At 39.1% G+C, this 19,564-nt stretch overlaps 1 protein-coding gene across 10 annotated transcripts in view; it reads right to left on the bottom strand.

The window, feature by feature from the left end:
* The window catches only part of BCAS3 (BCAS3 microtubule associated cell migration factor), a 1,120,339-nt gene that overhangs the window by 738,359 nt on the left and 362,416 nt on the right, over positions 1 to 19,564 (bottom strand). For all 10 annotated transcript variants that reach the window (XR_012688055.1, XM_075195324.1, XM_075195323.1 and 7 more), the window contains one exon: positions 4,415 to 4,679. Coding sequence is in view for 9 of the 10 variants with exons in the window: in XM_075195324.1 (XP_075051425.1) it covers positions 4,415 to 4,679 (265 nt within the window). In the remaining variant the exon portion in view is untranslated. The remainder of the gene's footprint in view (positions 1 to 4,414; positions 4,680 to 19,564) is intronic.

Here is a 19,564-nt window from a genome sequence, read left to right as displayed (position 1 = left end):
GTGGTTTTAATGATGTGGTTGATCATTGTTTGCAGACATACACACACACTGGATAGATAAATAGACATATACTTATTTGGATTGCATTGCACTGCTGTGTATTCAGTAACAGAGTATAGTTGCAGCTTGAAGAGTGAACAACTCTGTATATGTATATTCTGTAGTGTACGAGATCCAGCAAATATTCTATGTCAGTACCTAGCATCCAAGCATTTTTTCCCAAATAATGGAGTTTTGTGATATGCTCTGCTCACAAGGACAGTCCCAAACTGTGGCACAGTGAGGTTATATAAGTTGGCAGATCTGCTATCATTATCACTATGATGTCTATGCATCAAAGCATGATTAGTCATTAACACGGAGAAAACAGCCAGTTTTTCAGTTAAATGGCCATTGCAGAATGCATCAAGGGCTTATTTCAGGAGAAATCAAAGATTTCTCCTGACATTACCCACTTTACGTTTGTCTTCGCAGTCCCCATAGATTACTATGGGGACTGCAAAGTTCTGCAATGCATGAAGCTTTGATAAGCTTTGCACTATGCAGAAAGATGTCGTTACCTTTCTTTTCCTATGGAATTCTGCTGAAGCCTCTTTCGCTTCGCAGAATCAGTTACAGTGGAAATCCTGTGCGCATGCGTAAAGCACTTTCTCGTTTCATTGGCTGCTAGACTGCCGTTAAGTAAGGAAATTAGATCCGAGCAGAGGGGTCACTTCACCGGGGTTCCCAAAGTAACCCCAGCATGATGCATTCAAGCGGTGCTTAAATATACATCACTGCGATTTGCAGCGATGCATATTTAGTGGCTCCGCATCTTATTGATGCATAGACCCCTATGTGTCTTTTGCTGCTCTGTACAGACTCTTGTGACTTTGGATACAGAGCAAAAGATTTAGGAAATTAATCTAATTACATCCAAGAATTATAGCTTTGATAAACTTGGTAAATGCAAAAAATACAACAAAGACTATAACAAGACTACCCAATTACCAATGCATCTTTTAGGAATAATAAAACTAAATAAAATAATAATAATAAAAGCAATAATAGCAATACATACAGCAATATAAATAAACAGACTGATCACCAGGGAGAACCAATGGACACAACGATTCAAATTCTGTCCTCTTAATGCACTTCAGCTATTTAAATACTTAACTAGGATTTGTACCAGAATTAACCAGGCCTGTTATAACTTGTGTAACATTTCAATATGTATTAAAACATATTTATTAGCTATTCCAATTAGGAAAACAAAGCCCTGATTCCCCAAACAAGCAATAAATTTCAGAACTAAACAATACTAGTTACAGTCTTGGGACAGCGGCCCAGATTCATCAAAGTTTCTCAGGAAAGCCACAAGATTGCCATTGCTGCTTTTCTGTAAGTCTGGGAAAGGTAAGTTTGGCTACATCTGAACATGTTAACAGATGTTTAGCTGTGTCAAAAAATAAAACTGTGAAAAGCAGACAGGAACTTGTTGGCACTTAGTTGAAATGGAGTAATAAATGAGTTTGGGACCAGATAGGGAATCCATGGAATGTATAAATATCAGAACTCTAGGGAAACAGAATAATTGACAACTATAAATCATATGAGGTTGAGGAGCTGCATAGGCCTGTCAACCAATAACCATACAGTAGAACCTTAGGTTACATTACATGGTTTTATATATAATTTAATAGAAGTCAAATATTCACACATATCTTTACCTGGATCAATAACTACTTTTATCTGCAAATTTGTATGTATTCATATAAAAAGGAGTTTTCTTGTAAATAGCTGTTGTTTGGATACATTGTCTTTATTATTATTGCTATTGTATTATAATAATGTTACTATTTCACTTAAATGTCGCTCAAGCTTAGCGATCATATAGAAGTGTAGTTTCCTCAATGACATATAAGTAAATTTAAGAAGTCTATTTACCCTCAAAAAAGCATTGGTGTAATGAGGCTCTAGCACTGCATTATTCAATTGCCTTAATATTGTTTTTAAAATACTTGTTATTTTTAAAATCCATGAAGCTATAGCTGAGATTTCAGCAAATATTTCATTGTAATGCTTGAAACCAGAAACACAAATTGACCCTTGTATGTGCCAATGGCATACAGCTATTGGAGACAGACACCTCTGGTATATGTTATATTTTTAATCTGTGCTGCATGTAAAAATTGATACTTGATCTTAAATACAGTGTTTTGGGAAGATTTATTGTAGAGAAAAACAAACTGCTTTTTCTCTGGATTAATCAAACTCAAATAGTCACAGGTCGTTTGGTACATATTTAATACAAAATCTACTTAAAACTTCAAAAACATTTAGGAATTCTAGAACAGCAATAATCTCCTGTAACATCCCCTGACAAAGAACAGACGGAATGGGATGAAAGGTGCACTCCGGTACTTCCGTCCTGAGACCTCTGTGATATCAGACACAGTACATTGACCACATCTGTTGTGCTAATTATTTACAGACTATGTCTGTTTCAGACATACTGCATCCCGCATTAAATTCCATATTTGTAATACAAACTACTGACAAAATGCAAAATAAATTACAAAACAAACACACATGCATTCTGCATTCTGTCTACATCGATGGAGTTTGACTCCGTCCCATAAAGATAATCAAATCCTTGCAAAGTTTCCATAAAAATATCACCTTGTTATGCCTTATTGTGTACATGTAAATGTATATTATAATTTATAACAAGCCACAAAAAAACTAAATACAAAACAAGAAAATGATTTGTACTTTTCTAAGTAATAGACACTTAATTCATTAGATAAAAGTATACTTATCATTTACAAAAAAGCACAAATATATCCTACCGATTCAATTGGAACCTTTGTGCCGCAATGATATCACTATTTCCTGGTGAGGGCTCTCACTTTTGCCTATACTGAAATATGTAAATTACTGCAGTAAATGTGTATGAGGTTAAACAGTGTGTATGTTAGTTACACATTTTTAGGTAGAAAAAAGGGTACATATAGAACAGCAGTGACCAGAAGTTAGTAGAATATACAATGAAAATATCAGTCTGTTTTATTACCAGAATGATCTTGCCCTTCTTGCCCTGCTACCCCAGACACTGTATTTTACAATATAACCAGAATGTTTCCTATGAGTTCCACCATCTTTCATAGCCCAAAGATACAACAGTGGCATACATTCATGGCTATTTCTCATCCACAATCTTACAAATTGGCATTAAACAGTGTTTTACAATACATGCTGAACATTTAGCAGAGTTCTGTGTCATCAGTATGCTCTAGGAGACTGATACATCTCTAAACCAAAGAAAAGTTCATTCAACATTTCTATTGTTACATATTAGAAAATTGTAATGCTCTATTTAATGCTTACTTGTTAATAGGCAAACTGCAGATGACAAATTCTGTGACTGTGAATGGTTGAACTACTAGCTTGCACCTATCTTCTTAACCTGCCCAATATTGGGCATTAATATACAACAGACTGTGTGTTACAAAGTTGAGTAAAATCCAAATGTGTTTATGTTGAAGTACATTTATCTAGTGTGTCATCCAATTTGTTTTCATGCCGACAGCTAAATGTCAGTGTAAAGGATCATCTCTGCTCAGTATTACTCTTCAAAAGCAAAAACAGAATGTAAGAATACATATGCCTAATATTACATTGGCCAGTAAGTGGCATGCAAGCTTCTCGGTAACAGAAATGCCTTAAATAAGCTGGTGGATTCATACTGAAGTACACAGCTTGTAATGCCATTGCAAAGTTAAAAGCAATTTCAACATTCTTTACTCTGCTATTTGTGTTTTTGACCCAGCACAGCAGTGATGTAGTAATTGACTTCAGGCAGTGGGTTGCATTTTTTGCTGCTTGCGATCAATTTTAAGGAAAAACTCCATCACAGTTTAAAATTGAACAAAGCTGCAAATGAAAAGCTGAGTAAAACTGCATTTAACCTCATGATTTATAAACGAGGCACTTCGCATTTTGAGCTTAGTTGTCCTTTGTGTAACTAACATATCCATCCTTTATCATACCCAGTATCATTCCCAGCCACTTATCTGCAAGAAATGTTTTATGAACACTCACTTCCTCAAGTGCATTTGAAAGCCTACATAATAGGTACTAAAAATGTAGTAAGACAAACTATTTCCAATGGGCATGAAGATCATTTTTATCATAGCAACTTTATAATAGTTCTCAAATGGTGCGAATAACTCATGAAAACAGATTTCTGCATACATGAGTAAAAGTAAAAATAATTTTTTTTTCCTGCTGACTGGTGTAAAAAAAAAAAGTTTCCAGCTGCATTTCAAAGTGGTTTAACTTAAATAACTGCAAAATATATTAAGCGGTCTCCATGAACAAAGTGAACGCCCACCCATGTGGAATCTGTAGCCGCAGCAATAGTACTCACCATGTAATGGAGAGCCAGATGGACTGCTGGACAGACCTGGCACAGGGCTACATCGACCCCCTTGCTTTGAAGTCAGCTCCTGCTCAATCTCCTCCAGGCCTGCACTTTTCTGAAAGCGACTCATGCGGTTTACCACGCGGGGAGACATATGTGTACGGACACATGGCTGACCACCATAGGGGTTTATGGGGAATACGTGGGAAGTGCCACGAAGAGTGCTCACCACCACCCATCGGCAGTCATGGCTGAAGCAAATGTCCTGCACCTAAAAATAATATAATCACAGCTCACAATTAATATGAAAAGTGAATAAGACATACAAATTGAGTAAACCACTTTGTATAATTGTGCATAAAGGCCCCAGTCAATTACTGGTACATTTTGCTCATTGTTTGCAAATTATAATTAACACTTGTATTTAACTTTATTCTACTTAATCGCAATTGTAATTTATAATGTCAATATTAGAATTAATTACCATAAAGGCTGCATTACATATCATGGAAATATTAAATCTGCACATCTGTTATCCATGCAATAGGGACAAGAGGCAAGAAAGAGTGTTCAGAAGGAAGCGCTGTGACACCCCAACTTACTTGATGCTTCCATCCATATTTGTTGCAGAGTTTACAGGTGTGCAGATTTACGTATTACTATATTCAATATGCAGTGTAATCTACAGCACAAGTAATTGTGGCCTATGCTACAACATTTTGCTCAAATAGAAAAGGAAGAAATTTAGAATTAAACTGCTTAAATAGATCCTTTCAATAAATATAAACAGAAAAGGCTTTTTTTTTTATGTTTCAAAATTGTGTAGCATGTTATAACAGCATGGTACATGACGCAGGACTTTCATTTTTATCACCTTATCTTTTATGTAATACCAAGTTCTGTTTGATCACTGTGCATTTGCTTGAATAAACCAGGATATTCAAAGCCAAGACAAGAGTACTCACTATACAATGTGCATGTAAGTAACTAGAAGAGAAAAGAAAACTAGGGATGAGCTACCACCAGTAAATTAGCACTTTTATTACTCAGGACATATAGCACTGATGTTACGTGGCATGGTGTTAGCACATGTGGAATGTGATGACAGGGTTAACTGCTCAAGCAGCAGGAAGTGTTTTGGATTTATATTTGTGAAACCTTGATTCCTGGGGCCCTCTACACATAGATCTCACTCCTTTTTTAAAGACAGATTATTTGCTATTATTGTATGTAATAACTAGGCAACAGCCATTTTTATGTTCAAATTGCATCCCCTATCTCAAAGACAATAACAAAGGTTGGGTGATTCTTTAGCATGGCATAGTTTATTCATTACATTGTGTATTCTTCCTATTGAAAGTGGGAAACCTATAGAAATGTGCTGTATTCACTTGCATATCTGATGGCTTGGTGACCTAATAGCACCCAGCTCATTTTTCTATATAAGGAGTATATGCAGTTACCTTTAAATATGATCAGCTATAAGGCAGTTTTTGTGATCTAGTATACCCTTCATACCCACTGCTGGAAACACATGGTTGATATTTCAGGCTTCAGGTTTCCATGGTTTCAAGATACCCAGTCCCAATTCCATTTTCTAAAAAATCTAGACCAGCCCCACAGTAACTACGCAGTGTACCAAAAATAAACATTCACCATAGGGACAGACAGATTCTAAGTAATACAGTGACTACTAGAAAACCTCTTAAATTAGAGCTTGTATTTTTAGGACTGTAATCAAATTCGTGGGGACCCCAAAGCAAGTGTGCGCCACTGACACTAAAACTTCATTATCAAAATTAACCCCACATATACTGGGCAAACAATGCACTAAATGTCTGCAGTTAATGCTCTCCAGTCATTCAGAATGTCAGGCAGCAGGCATACACAAGTCTGCTACCGCACCACTCGGTATAGCGTGGTAGAGGGAATCAATTTTGTTTGTTGGAGCCAGTGCTCAAGTCCATATTGTTGTAATAAAAATTATACACAGTCCAACCTTTTTCATTTGCAGTATTACTGTATTATATGTATACTGTCCATCCACAGCCCTATAAGTCTATTTGCTCATTATTTCTAAAAACAAGAAAAACATTTTTTATAGAATCACCAGAACAAACATTCATAGATGGTGACACATGTTTAAAGGGAAGCATTAGTATTTGAACTAATGATTGAAATATGTATTGAAATTCACTTGCTAGCTGTGTCTGCCAGGCTTTATTAACACAATTGTGCTTATATTTGTAAGTAACTGCCAACAGATTAGCCATGTGAGCACTAATGGTCTTTCCTGTATCCCGGACATGTCTGTTCACAAGCGTGGATGGTATGTCTCTTGATATTGTTCTTCCTAAATCACAACAATTTTGATTAAACTTAAACTTTTAGTTTAAGTTTCAAGACATATTAAAAATAGATTTTTAAAGCAGTCTTTATACTTTTGTTTCTTAGATTACATTTGTTAATTGTTTTTGATTGTTTTGAATGTAAATGTTGTTACGCCGAAAAGCCAGATATTTATATAATATTATAATATATAATATAGGCATCGTAAAAAGGGAAATCCCCAAATATGATTCTGTTCCATATTATACATACAGGATTTAAAAGGTGTGTAACCACAGTATGGGGCTAAGAAAGCTGTGTCTTCTGCAAGGGGCAGGGAAGCTCAGAGGACCAGTTGGAGACAAAAGACGGTTCAGCAAGGAGCTAAGTAAAAGGCTCAGTGTAAGGCCACTGTGTGTCCTTCAAGAGACAGAGAGGTCTGAGGAAATGTCTTAGTGGACAGTTCATGAGACAGCCGAGTGAGGGGCTGTGATTTGACCTGCAGGAAACAGTTGAGATAAGCTACAGGTGAGAAATTGCAGACCCAGATAAGTTGGAGATAGACAGGTGGTCTGTTCATTGAGAGTGGTTTGCACAAGACCGAATCTAGAAAGAGAGAGAACACAGTGACTGGCTTTAAAGAGAACCCCAGCTATCCAATGATTTTGTATTTAAGACTGTAAAAAAAGTGGTAAGTGGACCAGCTGCCCACCAACTACTGAGGGGTCATGATGTAAGGCAGTGCCCTGAATGGGGGCTAGGTATTTGTTATTTTCAGGTATGTTGTTGCTGAATTAAAGGAATGATACAGTGAAACTATAAATACTTGTCATGTGTTGTATTGCAAAAAAGGGTAGCCTAATAGTATCATAATATGAATACAAGCCAAACATCTTAATTCCACTCAAAAAGTCGAAAAGTAAATATGTCATGTGCATGGCATGAAAAAAAAAAATGTGAACATCAAACTTCCCCATGCCATGATAAACAACCACAGAATTCCAGGGTGACTTCTAATATTCCTTATATTTGAAATAAGGATATATGTCATCAAAACAGAAGCAGAAGCAAGACTATATATATATATATATATATATATATATATATATATATATATATACATACTATATATATATATATATATATATATATATATATATATATATATATATATATATATATATACATACATACACATATACACACACACACACACCTCTAACAGAGGAATTAGCTATTGCAGTTTGCAGGGGAAGGCTGCATACAGGACACACACAAGTGGTCTAATGAGGTAACTAGATCAAAGATCATTAATCCTGACCTAATCCCGAACTCCCATTTGATGAACTCCAGTCCCAAACTTGCAAGGAACCTCCACTATGCTTCGCTGTTGCCTGCAGACACTCATAGTACAGCTCTCCAGCCCTTCGTGCGAACAAACTGCCTTCTGTTATAGCCAAATGTTTCAAATTTGACTCATCAGTCCAGAGCACACAGAGCCCTGATCTCAACATCATCAAGTCTGTCTGGGATTACATGAAGAGACAGAAGGATGTATGCAAGCCTACATGCACAAAAGATCTGTGGTTAGTGCTCCAAGATGGTACAAGCTACCTGCTGATTTACTTCAAAAACTGTGTGCAAGTGCACCTAGAGGAATTGATGCTCACCGGACCGTGAGTGCCTCTGCGCTGGTGCGTGGCTCCCTAGCCTTCCTGCCGGCACCTATCCTGAACCGCGGCCGTCCGCCATCCTGATGGACTGCGCATGCGCAGCACCCAAGAACTCTTGTTTCTGTTGCTTTTAATCTAAATTGGTTGATCAGGCAACTCCCTATTTAAGGCACCTGTGTGCATTACCTCATTGCCTGATCTTGGTGTCTCATTCCCTGTGAGTCTCTGAAGGTGTCCCCTGTGTTCTACTAGTGTCTTCAGTTTCCTGCTGATTCCTGATTTACTCATTGCTGGTTTCCATACCCGCTACTGTCTCCTGTTTACTACTAGTGTCTTCAGTTCCTGTGGATTCCCTGTGCTACTCATCGCTGGTTTCCATACCTGCTACAGTCTCCTGTTTCCTGCCTGTGTCCTCAGCTGGACTCTGATTACCGGATCTAATCACCTGTGGTTCCTACACTCGTCTCTGCCATCCAGCGTCTCTGCAGTTCCTGCATCTCCCTGTGGACAGACTGTCCTACTGAATAGCGGTATGCCTATCTGTTATTGACTTTCTCCGTTTACTCTGCATATCCGCTAGGACAAGTTTCCACGCTCAGCAGCGGTATCCATACCTGCTATATACTGTTATTGTTACGCTGCATACCTGTTTGGAATTAACCGTACTACTCAGTCGTTATATGCATAACTGTGATTGACTATCCATTATTGGCCTGCATATCTGTGCTGAGCAAGTCTCTACCAAGCAGCGCCACACATACCGTTATATAGACTTTGTTGGATACGCTGCATACCTATTGGGATCAAGTTCCTCTGTGCTCTCAGTGTCTGCATCCTATTATCTTTGTATGCTTCCACTCATCAACACTTGTACACATCCTCACCTATTAAGCAGTGGTACAACTTGCTATACGCAGACCACTGACTTCCCCGCTACCTACCTGCACCTGGACAAGTCTTCTCACCATAAGCAGTGGTACAACTTGCTATACGCAGACCACTGACTTCCTCGCTACCTACCTGCATCTACTCACGTCCATCCTGATCTCCGTGTTCAAATCTGCCTTTCCACTATATCAGCTAGTCGCTGATTCATTGATCAAAGATTGCTGCAAGTCACTGACTTTCCTATTATTTATTGGCATTCTCTCTCCATCTGCTGTGATATATGTTCCGCTAGTCACCCTGCTACCAGAGGACCGTTGTGTGAACTTCACTACTCTGGTAAGCCCAGTCATCTGGTGAATTCCTGGGCAAGACTCCTAGTGCCCGTGACAAATATGACCTTACAGATTCTTTTGTCTTGTCAGTCATACTAAAATCATGGACAGGTCTTGTTAAATAAAAGATATTGAGACTTTTTAAAGCTGTCCTCACAGTGCACTGATTCCAGTAGCGGAACACAGCATTACTGAGCCCCATAGCAAAATTTGGGGGAAGGCCAAGCGATGCCGCTCCACCCTTCTGGGCCCCATAATAATCTCAAAAGAGCACAATGGGGGCTTTTCTGAGCATGTCATTGTCCAGTGTATGCTGAAGCCTGCATGGGTTCTGGGCCCATGCATGGTAGAACAAGTCTCTACTCTGCTCTTGATGATCATTCTGAAAATTAATTTGTGTGGTATATGCCAGTAATAAAGAAATATCCATAATGACAAATATATAGGAAAAAATACAACTAAACTACACACAGTCCTTCTTGCCAAGAAGGAATTGTGTAGTCTAATATTAACACTGCTCACTTGAGCAACCAGTATAAAAGCAACAATCCCCACACTAATAGAATCAGTGCACCTCACAGAACGCTTAGTAGAATTTCCTGAGGAGAGAATAAGCTTTATATGGTGTTGTGGTGGGTGGCATGAAAGTGATAGTAATAACAGCAAAATCAAAACTAAAAACACTATACGATTCTTGATAATACATTTTACAGAAAAAAAAGTTAGTATTGAATAACATTTGGTTCAATAAGCATTTAGTTATGGCTTGAACCACTGGTGATGAATCCACAGGAATGAACATTTCAAACTTAATATGTAACATATTCCCAATGCTGCACAAGAGGAATGTGTACATAACACTTAGAATCTGATAAATTAGCTGTTTACTCAAACCCCTTGTGTAACCTTGTATGCATGAATCCCTGGAGCAGGAATATGTGCATAGGCCAAACATAAAATAAGTACACATGGGAACCCAGCTGTTTAGAGGGGTGCAGGATAAGAGTCATGTCTACTCAGCAATGATACAGTATTTTCAGGGGGAAAAAATGAACTAAAAGAAGTGTAAGAGACATAAATAGTCTAGTGTAAATCCAATATTTGGAATATATTGAATTTTACTCTTAATTAGCCTTACCCTGTTTTAGGTGTGAAAGTCCTGATTGTACAAGACTGTCCCGACTGCTGGGAGGAGTGTCAGCTGCTGTATGCACCTACCACTGGTGTGCGCAGCAATGCAGGGTTATGTTTAGCGGAAGAATCCCTCAAAGCTAAGCTTTTTTTCATCGTTATGGGCGCCTGTGCTGACTGATGGCCACACATGCACAATGAATACACTGGGACAGAACCTGGAAGTGTTGTAGGTAATGAGATCTCCTTGATAATCTGTCTACGCTGGGATGCCATCCCAGCAAGACTCAATTGATAAATTTATCTAGTAATTAGCCTCTTAACGCTGCAGTAATAAGGAGAAGGCTGAACAGGAGAGTTATATTTATTAAGGTGTGCAAATGGTAAAATAGTGATTACTTTTACCTAGCTTACATAAAACATAATAGCACAAGAAGTTTCTTAGTGTGTAACAGTAATAAGTGAGACATATAGGTATGTATTGAGCTGCTCACTCATAAATGACCACCAGTAGCTTCATATATTTGCATATACGTTTTCTTGCTAGTCAGTTAAAACCAATAACATTTTGCAAATGACAGTCAATCATATTTTGGGGTTATTTTGCACAAAAAACCCACAAGGGTGAACTTCTCCTTTAACTATTCAAATAGCATCTGGAGGCGCTGTTTCAATAAAGTATATGGAGGACTAAGGTCTATTAAAGATTATTTAAAGAACACTAAAGGCAAACATTGGTAATTACTATGTGAAAGAACACACTTTGAAATGATCAATAACCTTTGTCCTTGCTGAGCTATCTCATTTCCTAACTATAGCTTTATATTGCATTTGTAGCCACACCCACAGAACCCTATCAGAAACCAAATGACTTTAAAGAACTGCCCATTATACAGGTCTTGGACTCCCTTCAGGGCTTTTTAAAATGGAGCCAACTAAAAACGGCAACAAGCTTAGTCTTGGAATCAATTAATTCAAATCTGTGTTTTTGAAATGGATATTTGCACATACATTACTTTTGAATGCACGTTATATTTTAAATTGGGATGTTAGAAAATGCCTTAAGTTGTCTTTTAAAGTGAATTTTGACCAAGCAATTAAATTATAGTTCCTACTCATAGTGATGGGTATTAAACAATAAAAAAACATTCTACTGACTACTAGAAGATCATTTGTGCAGAAACACATGTTCTTCTTATACAGGCAGGGCCATCTTAACAACATTATGGGCCCCCGGGCAAAGCAGTGCACCAGGGCCCCTAGATATAGATATAAATATATAGATCTATACAGATACAGATATAGATATATAGAGATAGAGATAGATAGATGTACTTGCTCAGTGACCCTTGTAGGTTTTCTTTGCAGGTTTTTTTCTTTTGCAGGATTATTTATTCTCATTAAGAGCCGTGCCTATGGGGCCCCCTTGCCCGTGGGGCCCCCGGGCAGCTGCCCATCGTGCCCAATGGAAAAAATGGCCCTGTATACAGGTGCTATAAGAAACAATGCCTGCAATAAAGGCATATTTTCCCTTTAAGCTATGACTCGAGTCTGTTATGTGACATCTGATAAGATCAGCTAAATTCAGCAAATGTGGCATGTGTGTGGTTCTCTATGTGCTGAAAAGTTTGATATCTCTGTGACTTAGTAAATATGAACTTGCTAGTTTACTCAGGTCCTACGTGATAAGGCTTGCTTTAATGTTTTACCTCTACTTGTCAGCAGCACATGGCAGTGTCTATTTTATCTTATTTTATATTTGCTAATGATTCCAGGGGTCAGTCATAGTCACAGTTTTTTGGTGCAAAACAAGCAAAAGTCATAAGTAGATGTGAGATAATAGAAGATTTTGGGCATGAGCCCTGGAGAGCTGTCATCATCACATATTTGTTCTGTGTCCAGATAATGTTGGGTGCAGGCTAATTTTTGTGTGTGTGTTTATATAACAAGATCAAAAAGAACTGTAAAGCAAGTGACCAGTGACCCACTTTTATCTGTGACCAGTTCTAACTTGTCTTCATAGTTCTACACTGAACATCCTGTTTACCTGCAGTTCCAAGACAAACATTCTCTGTTCACTTAATTGTTTCCAGTTATGATAGATCATCCTTTCCTCTCTTATAACATTTGCATGGAATGCCACTTCTCTATAGGGACCTTCCACTCTGCAATTTGCCAGGAGACTTTAAGTAGATCTGTGATGTAATGTGTATTTAAAGGAAAACAAAAATAAAAGATGAACAGATATGAGATAGATAGCTTCTTATGAAAAAGACGTGAAAATAAAAAACCTACCAAGCTGCATAAGCAATCACACTCCATAAACTAATACTCTGTGGAAACAACTTTTGATTATATTATAGCAGTGGTTCTTTTTGAATAAGTCTCTATCAACTTGAGACACCAGGACTTTGCACTTCCACTTGGTTGCGTGGTTTGGATTGTTATGTTGGAAGGTGAAATTCCTCCTCATCTTCAGCATTCTGACAGAGGCCAGCAGGTTTCATGGTAAAATATCATGATATTTGAAGCAATTCATTATGTCCTCTATCCTGACTAGCGCACCTGTCCAAGCTGAAGCAAGACCAAAGCATGATGCTGCCAGCACCATGCTTCCCAGTAGGTATGCTTTTTTTATTTGGGGTGTTGAGCTGTGTTGTCAAACATATCTAGAATTATAGCCCACAAATTTAAAATCAGTCTCATCAGACTATACAACATTTTCCCACAAGGTTTGAAGTGATTGAATGTATTTGTTTTGCAAAATTTATTGAAGTTTGGATGTTTTTTTTGTGAGAAACAGCTTCTGTTTTGCCAGTATAGCAATATTTATTAAAACATATATAATAAAAACATATACTACAGTACAATGATCTCTATATTAGGGAAACTGGAATTCCGATGTCATATCATGCTTTGCTAGCGGAAAAAAGAGATGGTGCTGATAACACAGACACCGACTTGATAGACAAAATATGTCCAAATGTGACTTCACCGACATTCAAAAAATCCAGACTTACCTCTTTAATGACAAGAGAATTATCCGACTGTGTTCTCCAACAGGCCGATCAGAAGTAATAACAGCACTGTGTTTTTACGTCATTGAAAATGGCGGTCGCGTTTTTGCCACTTTTAAAGTGGCAATGCCGGCTGTCATATAAGTCGGATAGTTCTCTTGTCATTATTCAGGTAAGTCTGCCTTTTATTAATGTCAGTGAACTCACGTTCGGACAATCACAAGTAGTTTTAAATTAATTTTTAGCCTTTGGAGAAAAAACAGTTATCTATGTCAGGCGCCATCCCTGCACTTCCGCTGGGTGCTGTGGACGGCATTTGTCTCCACCGTAGAGCTGGGTCCTGTTGCCTAGCTTCCTACGTAGGCCGGCGCCTGTCGGGCGCATGCGCGGTAGATGAAATCACTACTAGCCAATCAGACCCCTACTTCCTCTATTTCTAGGAGGCTCGAGAGTATCTGGTTTCCTCATGCTCCAGTTTCTGTTCCTGCTTTCTGACGGATCTCCCATCTTCTGTCTTGCATCTGTCTCCTGGCTTCCTGACTATGTTTTTGTTTCAACCTTTGGTACCTTGCATCCCACACGGCCTCACCTCGGACTGTGTCACTTCACCCGCTGCTTCGTTGTTAGCTGGCTTGGAGAATAGTGAACTGCGCGTCTTTTGCAGCAAAAACCATACCTCCTTGCGGGGGTCCCTGGAGAAGACCAGAGGTGTGTTAGACTCTGCGCCTCCAGTTCAGTAGCGTCAATACCAGCATGTAGTCATCAGTTTATACAGTCCGTGACTATTCATAGGGAAACTCTTAGCCTGATCTATTGCAACGCATCAGCTTGCTCTGTATAACATTCTTAAGCTTCTTGCAGTGCTGAAGCTGAAAAGATTCACTTTGTGGCCTCTTCACACATATTGCTCTGTCCACAGCAGCACTACAAAAGTAAAATTACTGCCAAAATACAGTATATATACCTGATTTGCTTTCCGCTAGTGATAATGTTTCTTCAGAGGGTTATCAGATACTTTGCTTCCCAGTTCGTATTTAAATTGGCTTCAGCCAATCACAATGTTTTAAAACAGCTATTTGATTTTTAGAAACAACATTTGTACTTGTGAAATTATAACATTATACAGATAAGTAACATTATTATTTCTAATCCTAGCCCTGCTTAAAGATAAACTCCGCTGACATATAATTACCAGTGTTTGAAGACTTATAACTAACCTTGATCTAAGGTATTACTATAGTATAATGTTGGCTAACCTGCGACACTCCAGGTGTTGTGAAACTACAAGACCCAGCATACCCTTACAGCAATAAGCTGCTATATACTGGCAAAGCATGCTGGGACTTGCAATTTCAAAACACTTGGATCATCACAGGTTAGCCAACACTGCTATAGTTCATACAAAAAGGCTGGCCTACAGTCTCACAGATATAAACAAAATACTTTCCTTTAAACATATTGGCATTTTAAATTTTTGCGGAAAACGTCACAAAATGTCGGTGATTTGCAAAAATTGGAGCAAAATACTTTTACTCCCTTCAATTTAGCCAAAAAGACGAGGAGTGTCGAGATCCTCTTCATAAACCCAGGATCTCTGTTCAGGGCCAGATACTTAATCTTTCTTCAGGAGGTTCGGGAGTCCAAGATATGTTCAACTTTGTATTCAGCTCCAGAAACAGTCTTGAAAGGAGATGGCCCAGATGATTCCTTGAAAATCTCATTTAGGACTTGGGGTTCAATAAGGAGATGTGGAAGGAGTTATGAATCTTGCATCAAAGGGGTAATGCGAAAGGGACCAATGAAGCGTGAAGCCAATTTCATGGAAGGCACACAGAGTTTCAGGTTTTGAGTAGACATCCATACTCTATCTCCAGGTAGATACCTGCGTCACCAATCGGCAGACGGTTTATAAAGATGGGAAATCTCGGAGAGTCTGGTGTGAGTCCAGACGCAAGAAATATCACGTATGACCACATCTAGAGCAAGGACTGAAGAGTTATGAATGGGAGTGAAAACAGATAGGAGCGGATGTATGCCTAAAACCATGAAGAATGGTGAAACACCAGTAGACTCGTGGAGGTGGTTGTTATGGGTAAATTCTGCTCAGGAAAGGAGATCATTCCAATAGGATTGGTGCGCAGAAGAGTAGCAGTGAAGGAACAAATCCAAGTCTTGATTGACCAGCTCAGTTTGGCCGTTGGTCTGTGCGTGGTACCCCAAAGAGAATTTCAGATTGATTTCCAAGCTTTTGCAGAAGGACCTGCAGAACTTATGAATAGAGAAGAATGTACTGACGCAGATGGTGGTCCCTTCAGGAAGGAATGAAGTAGGCCATTTTTGAAAAACGGTGTTTTATCCCTAACTCACAGGACACTCAGTGCTAATATCCATATATATACTGGACCAGGAGGAATGTGGCACCGGGAGAGGGAGGAGAAGGCCAGAAGGAGACTGCCAAGGGGGCTTGTGCCAGGCTTAGATGTTACAAGCTTGAACAAATTTTAGTATGTCTGAGTTAAGAGTGGGCCACTAGTAATAATGAGAAAGAAGCGCGATGGTCTTCTTGGTATCATCATGGCCTGCAAATTTGGAATTATGTGCTCATGTTAGGATTTACTGTGGAGGTGAGGTGCAATGAAGGAGTAACCAATGAGTGGTGTCTTCACTAGTGTGCTTGTTAGAGCCAAAATGTTGGTGGTATTGATAATAGGCCTGCGTCCCGGAGAGGAAAGGTCAGAATCATCAAAAGATCTAGAGAGACCATCAGTCCTGGAATTCTTTGAGACTGGACGGAAGATTAGAAGTAGTTGAATCCGAGAAAAGAATAAGAACCAACAAGCCTGGCAGAGGGTTGAGGCACTGTGCAGTTTCAAGGTAAATGAGGTTCTTGCGATCTGTGAAGACCGTAACCCGCCGTTTTGCCCCTTCCAGGAGATGACATCACTCCTCCAGAGCTACTTTGACCACTAGAAGTTCCTTGTACCCAATGGCGTAATCCCTCTCGCTGTAAGAAAACTTTTTAGAGAAGAATCCACATGGAATAAGGGTACTAGAAGATGCCTTTTGAGAAAGAATGGCTCCAATTCCCACTGAGGAAGCATCTACTTCCAAAATAAAGGGCTTTCACTGGTCAGGCTGTGCTAACACCAGTGCTGTTGTGAAGGCTTCCTTTAAGGAATTGAAGGCATTGATGGCGTAAGGAGGCCAGGCTCTGGGTTGAGCCCCTTTTTGTGTGACTGAAGTGATTGCGGTTATATAGGTGTGAACCCTTTAATGTATTTGTGGTAGCAATTGGTGAAGCCGATAAAAAGTTGTATGGCTTTAAGATAAGTGGGTTGAGGCCATTTGAGTATAGCCTTGACCTTTTCCAGGTTTATCTGCAGGCCAGAGGTATACAGCAGGTAACCTAAGAAGGTAGGAGTTCTGAATCAGAGACTTTTCTCAAGCTTGCAATAAAGATGGTTTATGTGTAAACGAGAGAGCACTTCTTTAACATGTCTTTGGTAGGAGGACAAGTCCCGGGAGAAGATTAAGATGTCGTCAAGGTAAACCACTATGAAGTGATAAAGTAAATCTTGAAAACTCTCACTGATTAACTGCTGAAAGACTGGTGAGGCATTGCACAAACCGAAGGACATCACCAAGTATTTGTAATGCCCACCCTGGGTATTGAAGTGGTCTTCCACTCGTCGCCTTGATGGATGCAAATGAGGTTATATGCTCCCCTAAAGTCAAGTTTGGTGAAAATCTTTGCTCCCTGAATCCGGTTAAAAAACTCTGAAATGAGGGGGTAACGGATAGTGGTTCTTAACCATAATAGCATTTAATTACGAAAGTCAAAATTAAAGAACCATCTTTCTTCTTAACCAGGAAGAAGCTTGCTTCGGCTGGGGAAGCAAATTTTGAATGAATCCCCACTGAAAATTTTCAAAGATGTATTCGGACATGGATTGCCACTCTGGCAGGGACAAAGGGTTTGCTCTGCCTCTGTATTATTGCCTGGTATGAATTCAATAGGGCAGTCCCAGGGTTGATGTAGTCTTAGCTTCTCTGAGTTGGCCTTGCTGAATACATAATGAAAGGTGGAGTAAGACGTAGGAAAAGCCAGTTTGGAAGAGAGGGTGAAGCAGGGTACCTGGGTTTAGGGGGAACATACAGGATAGATGCAATGCTTGCTACAGAGAGGTCCCCAGGAGGTGACTTGAGTGTGATGTCAATCGAACTGCAGGAAATGGGTTCTCAACCAAAGTAAGCCCAGAATGATGGAGTTAATAGATTGAGGTAAAATCAGGAACCTAATCCATTCTGATTCAGAACTCCTACCTGCAACTACACAGGGCTGGTAATGCTTGTGTCGAAACCATTGGTGATACGATTACCATCAACAGCAGTTAATGACAGTGGCTGTGGCAAGAGTTGTGAGTGCGGATGGAGTTTAGATACAAGAGCAGCAGAAATGAAGTTCCCGGCGGATCTGGAATCCCTCGAGGGGACCCTCAAAAGAGAACAAGCTGACTGGCATCAAATAATTGGTGTTAACCAGAGAACAGGGAGTAAGAGACTAAGAACATAGGGCAGCCTCCCTGGAACTGCCTAGGAAGGTGTGTTTCCCAGCCTCTTTGTGCAGGTGGATAAGAGCTTCTCCGCAATAAAGACAGAGATTATTTTTAAAGCGTTGATTACATTTCTCCTGTGTGAGGCGACAGCAGCCAATCTACATTGGCTCCTTGGGTGCTGGGATAGGGTTTTGAAAGCGAGGTGTAAAATCGGCAGTGATGCAATGGTACATTCCCTTTCTTGCATCCATTGTCTTTGGCAGATATCCACCTTGACGCATAGGGAAATAACATCATCCAAGCTCGCGGGCAACTCACATTAGTTAGATCATCTTTGATACAGCCGGACAACCCTTGCCAGAAGGTGACCACCAAGGCTTCATTATGTCAGTTCAATTCTGAGGCCAGGGTTCTGAACCGGACCGCATACTGGCCTGTTGTGAGGGACACCTGCCGTATAATCAGGAGGCTGAAAGCAGCAGGGGATACGCGTCCAAGTTCATCTAACAACTTCCAAAAGGCTTCCATTAAGGTGGTGCAAGGCATGATGTATTTTGCATTTGACCCGGCGGATTGATCAACAAGACAACAAACAGGATTTATGTATTTAATGCAAAAATAAACAAAAAAAACAGCTAAACAATTTATTTATTTTTAAATGTATTTTTAATAACTATTACAGCATTAAAGTTAGTAATGTATTTAATGTATTTTTTTTATAAACATGCGTTCTGATGGGACTTAAGTACGTTCTGTCTGTCTGCATATGGAAAATTAAGTATAACCAAAACGTACTTATACCAATATTCAAATGGAAACATTTTTTGTGATCTGTTTCTACTTGAATGTGGGCGTACAATTTATTTCCAATTTTTTAAATGCAAATCGTGTTCACATTGCATTCCAAAATGAGTCAGGCCCATGTGCTCTAAAATAAGGGAAAACTGTTATATCCCTGTAATTTAGCCTCTCTTAATCTACATAGCAGAATTTCAGAATTTTATAATCTCTCAAGGTTTTAAAATGAATACAAGCAAAAAGATAAACAACCCAAAAAACAAATACAACAGATACAAGTACATTTTGTCATGATTGCTTGAATTATCAACATTAGCATTAGTTTATGCAAATATGTACGTTTGGACAGTTTTCAACTGTCAGCAGACGGAAAAAAAACAAAACATGAAATCTTTTCAAAACTGACATACTTTAGTTTTGTGTGTGTATCAAG

The sequence above is a fragment of the Mixophyes fleayi genome, chromosome 2 (genome assembly GCF_038048845.1).
Source record: "Mixophyes fleayi isolate aMixFle1 chromosome 2, aMixFle1.hap1, whole genome shotgun sequence".
NCBI lineage: Eukaryota > Metazoa > Chordata > Amphibia > Anura > Limnodynastidae > Mixophyes > Mixophyes fleayi.
Note: the sequence above shows the minus strand (reverse complement) of the source record. Positions and strands in the feature narration are given on the sequence as shown.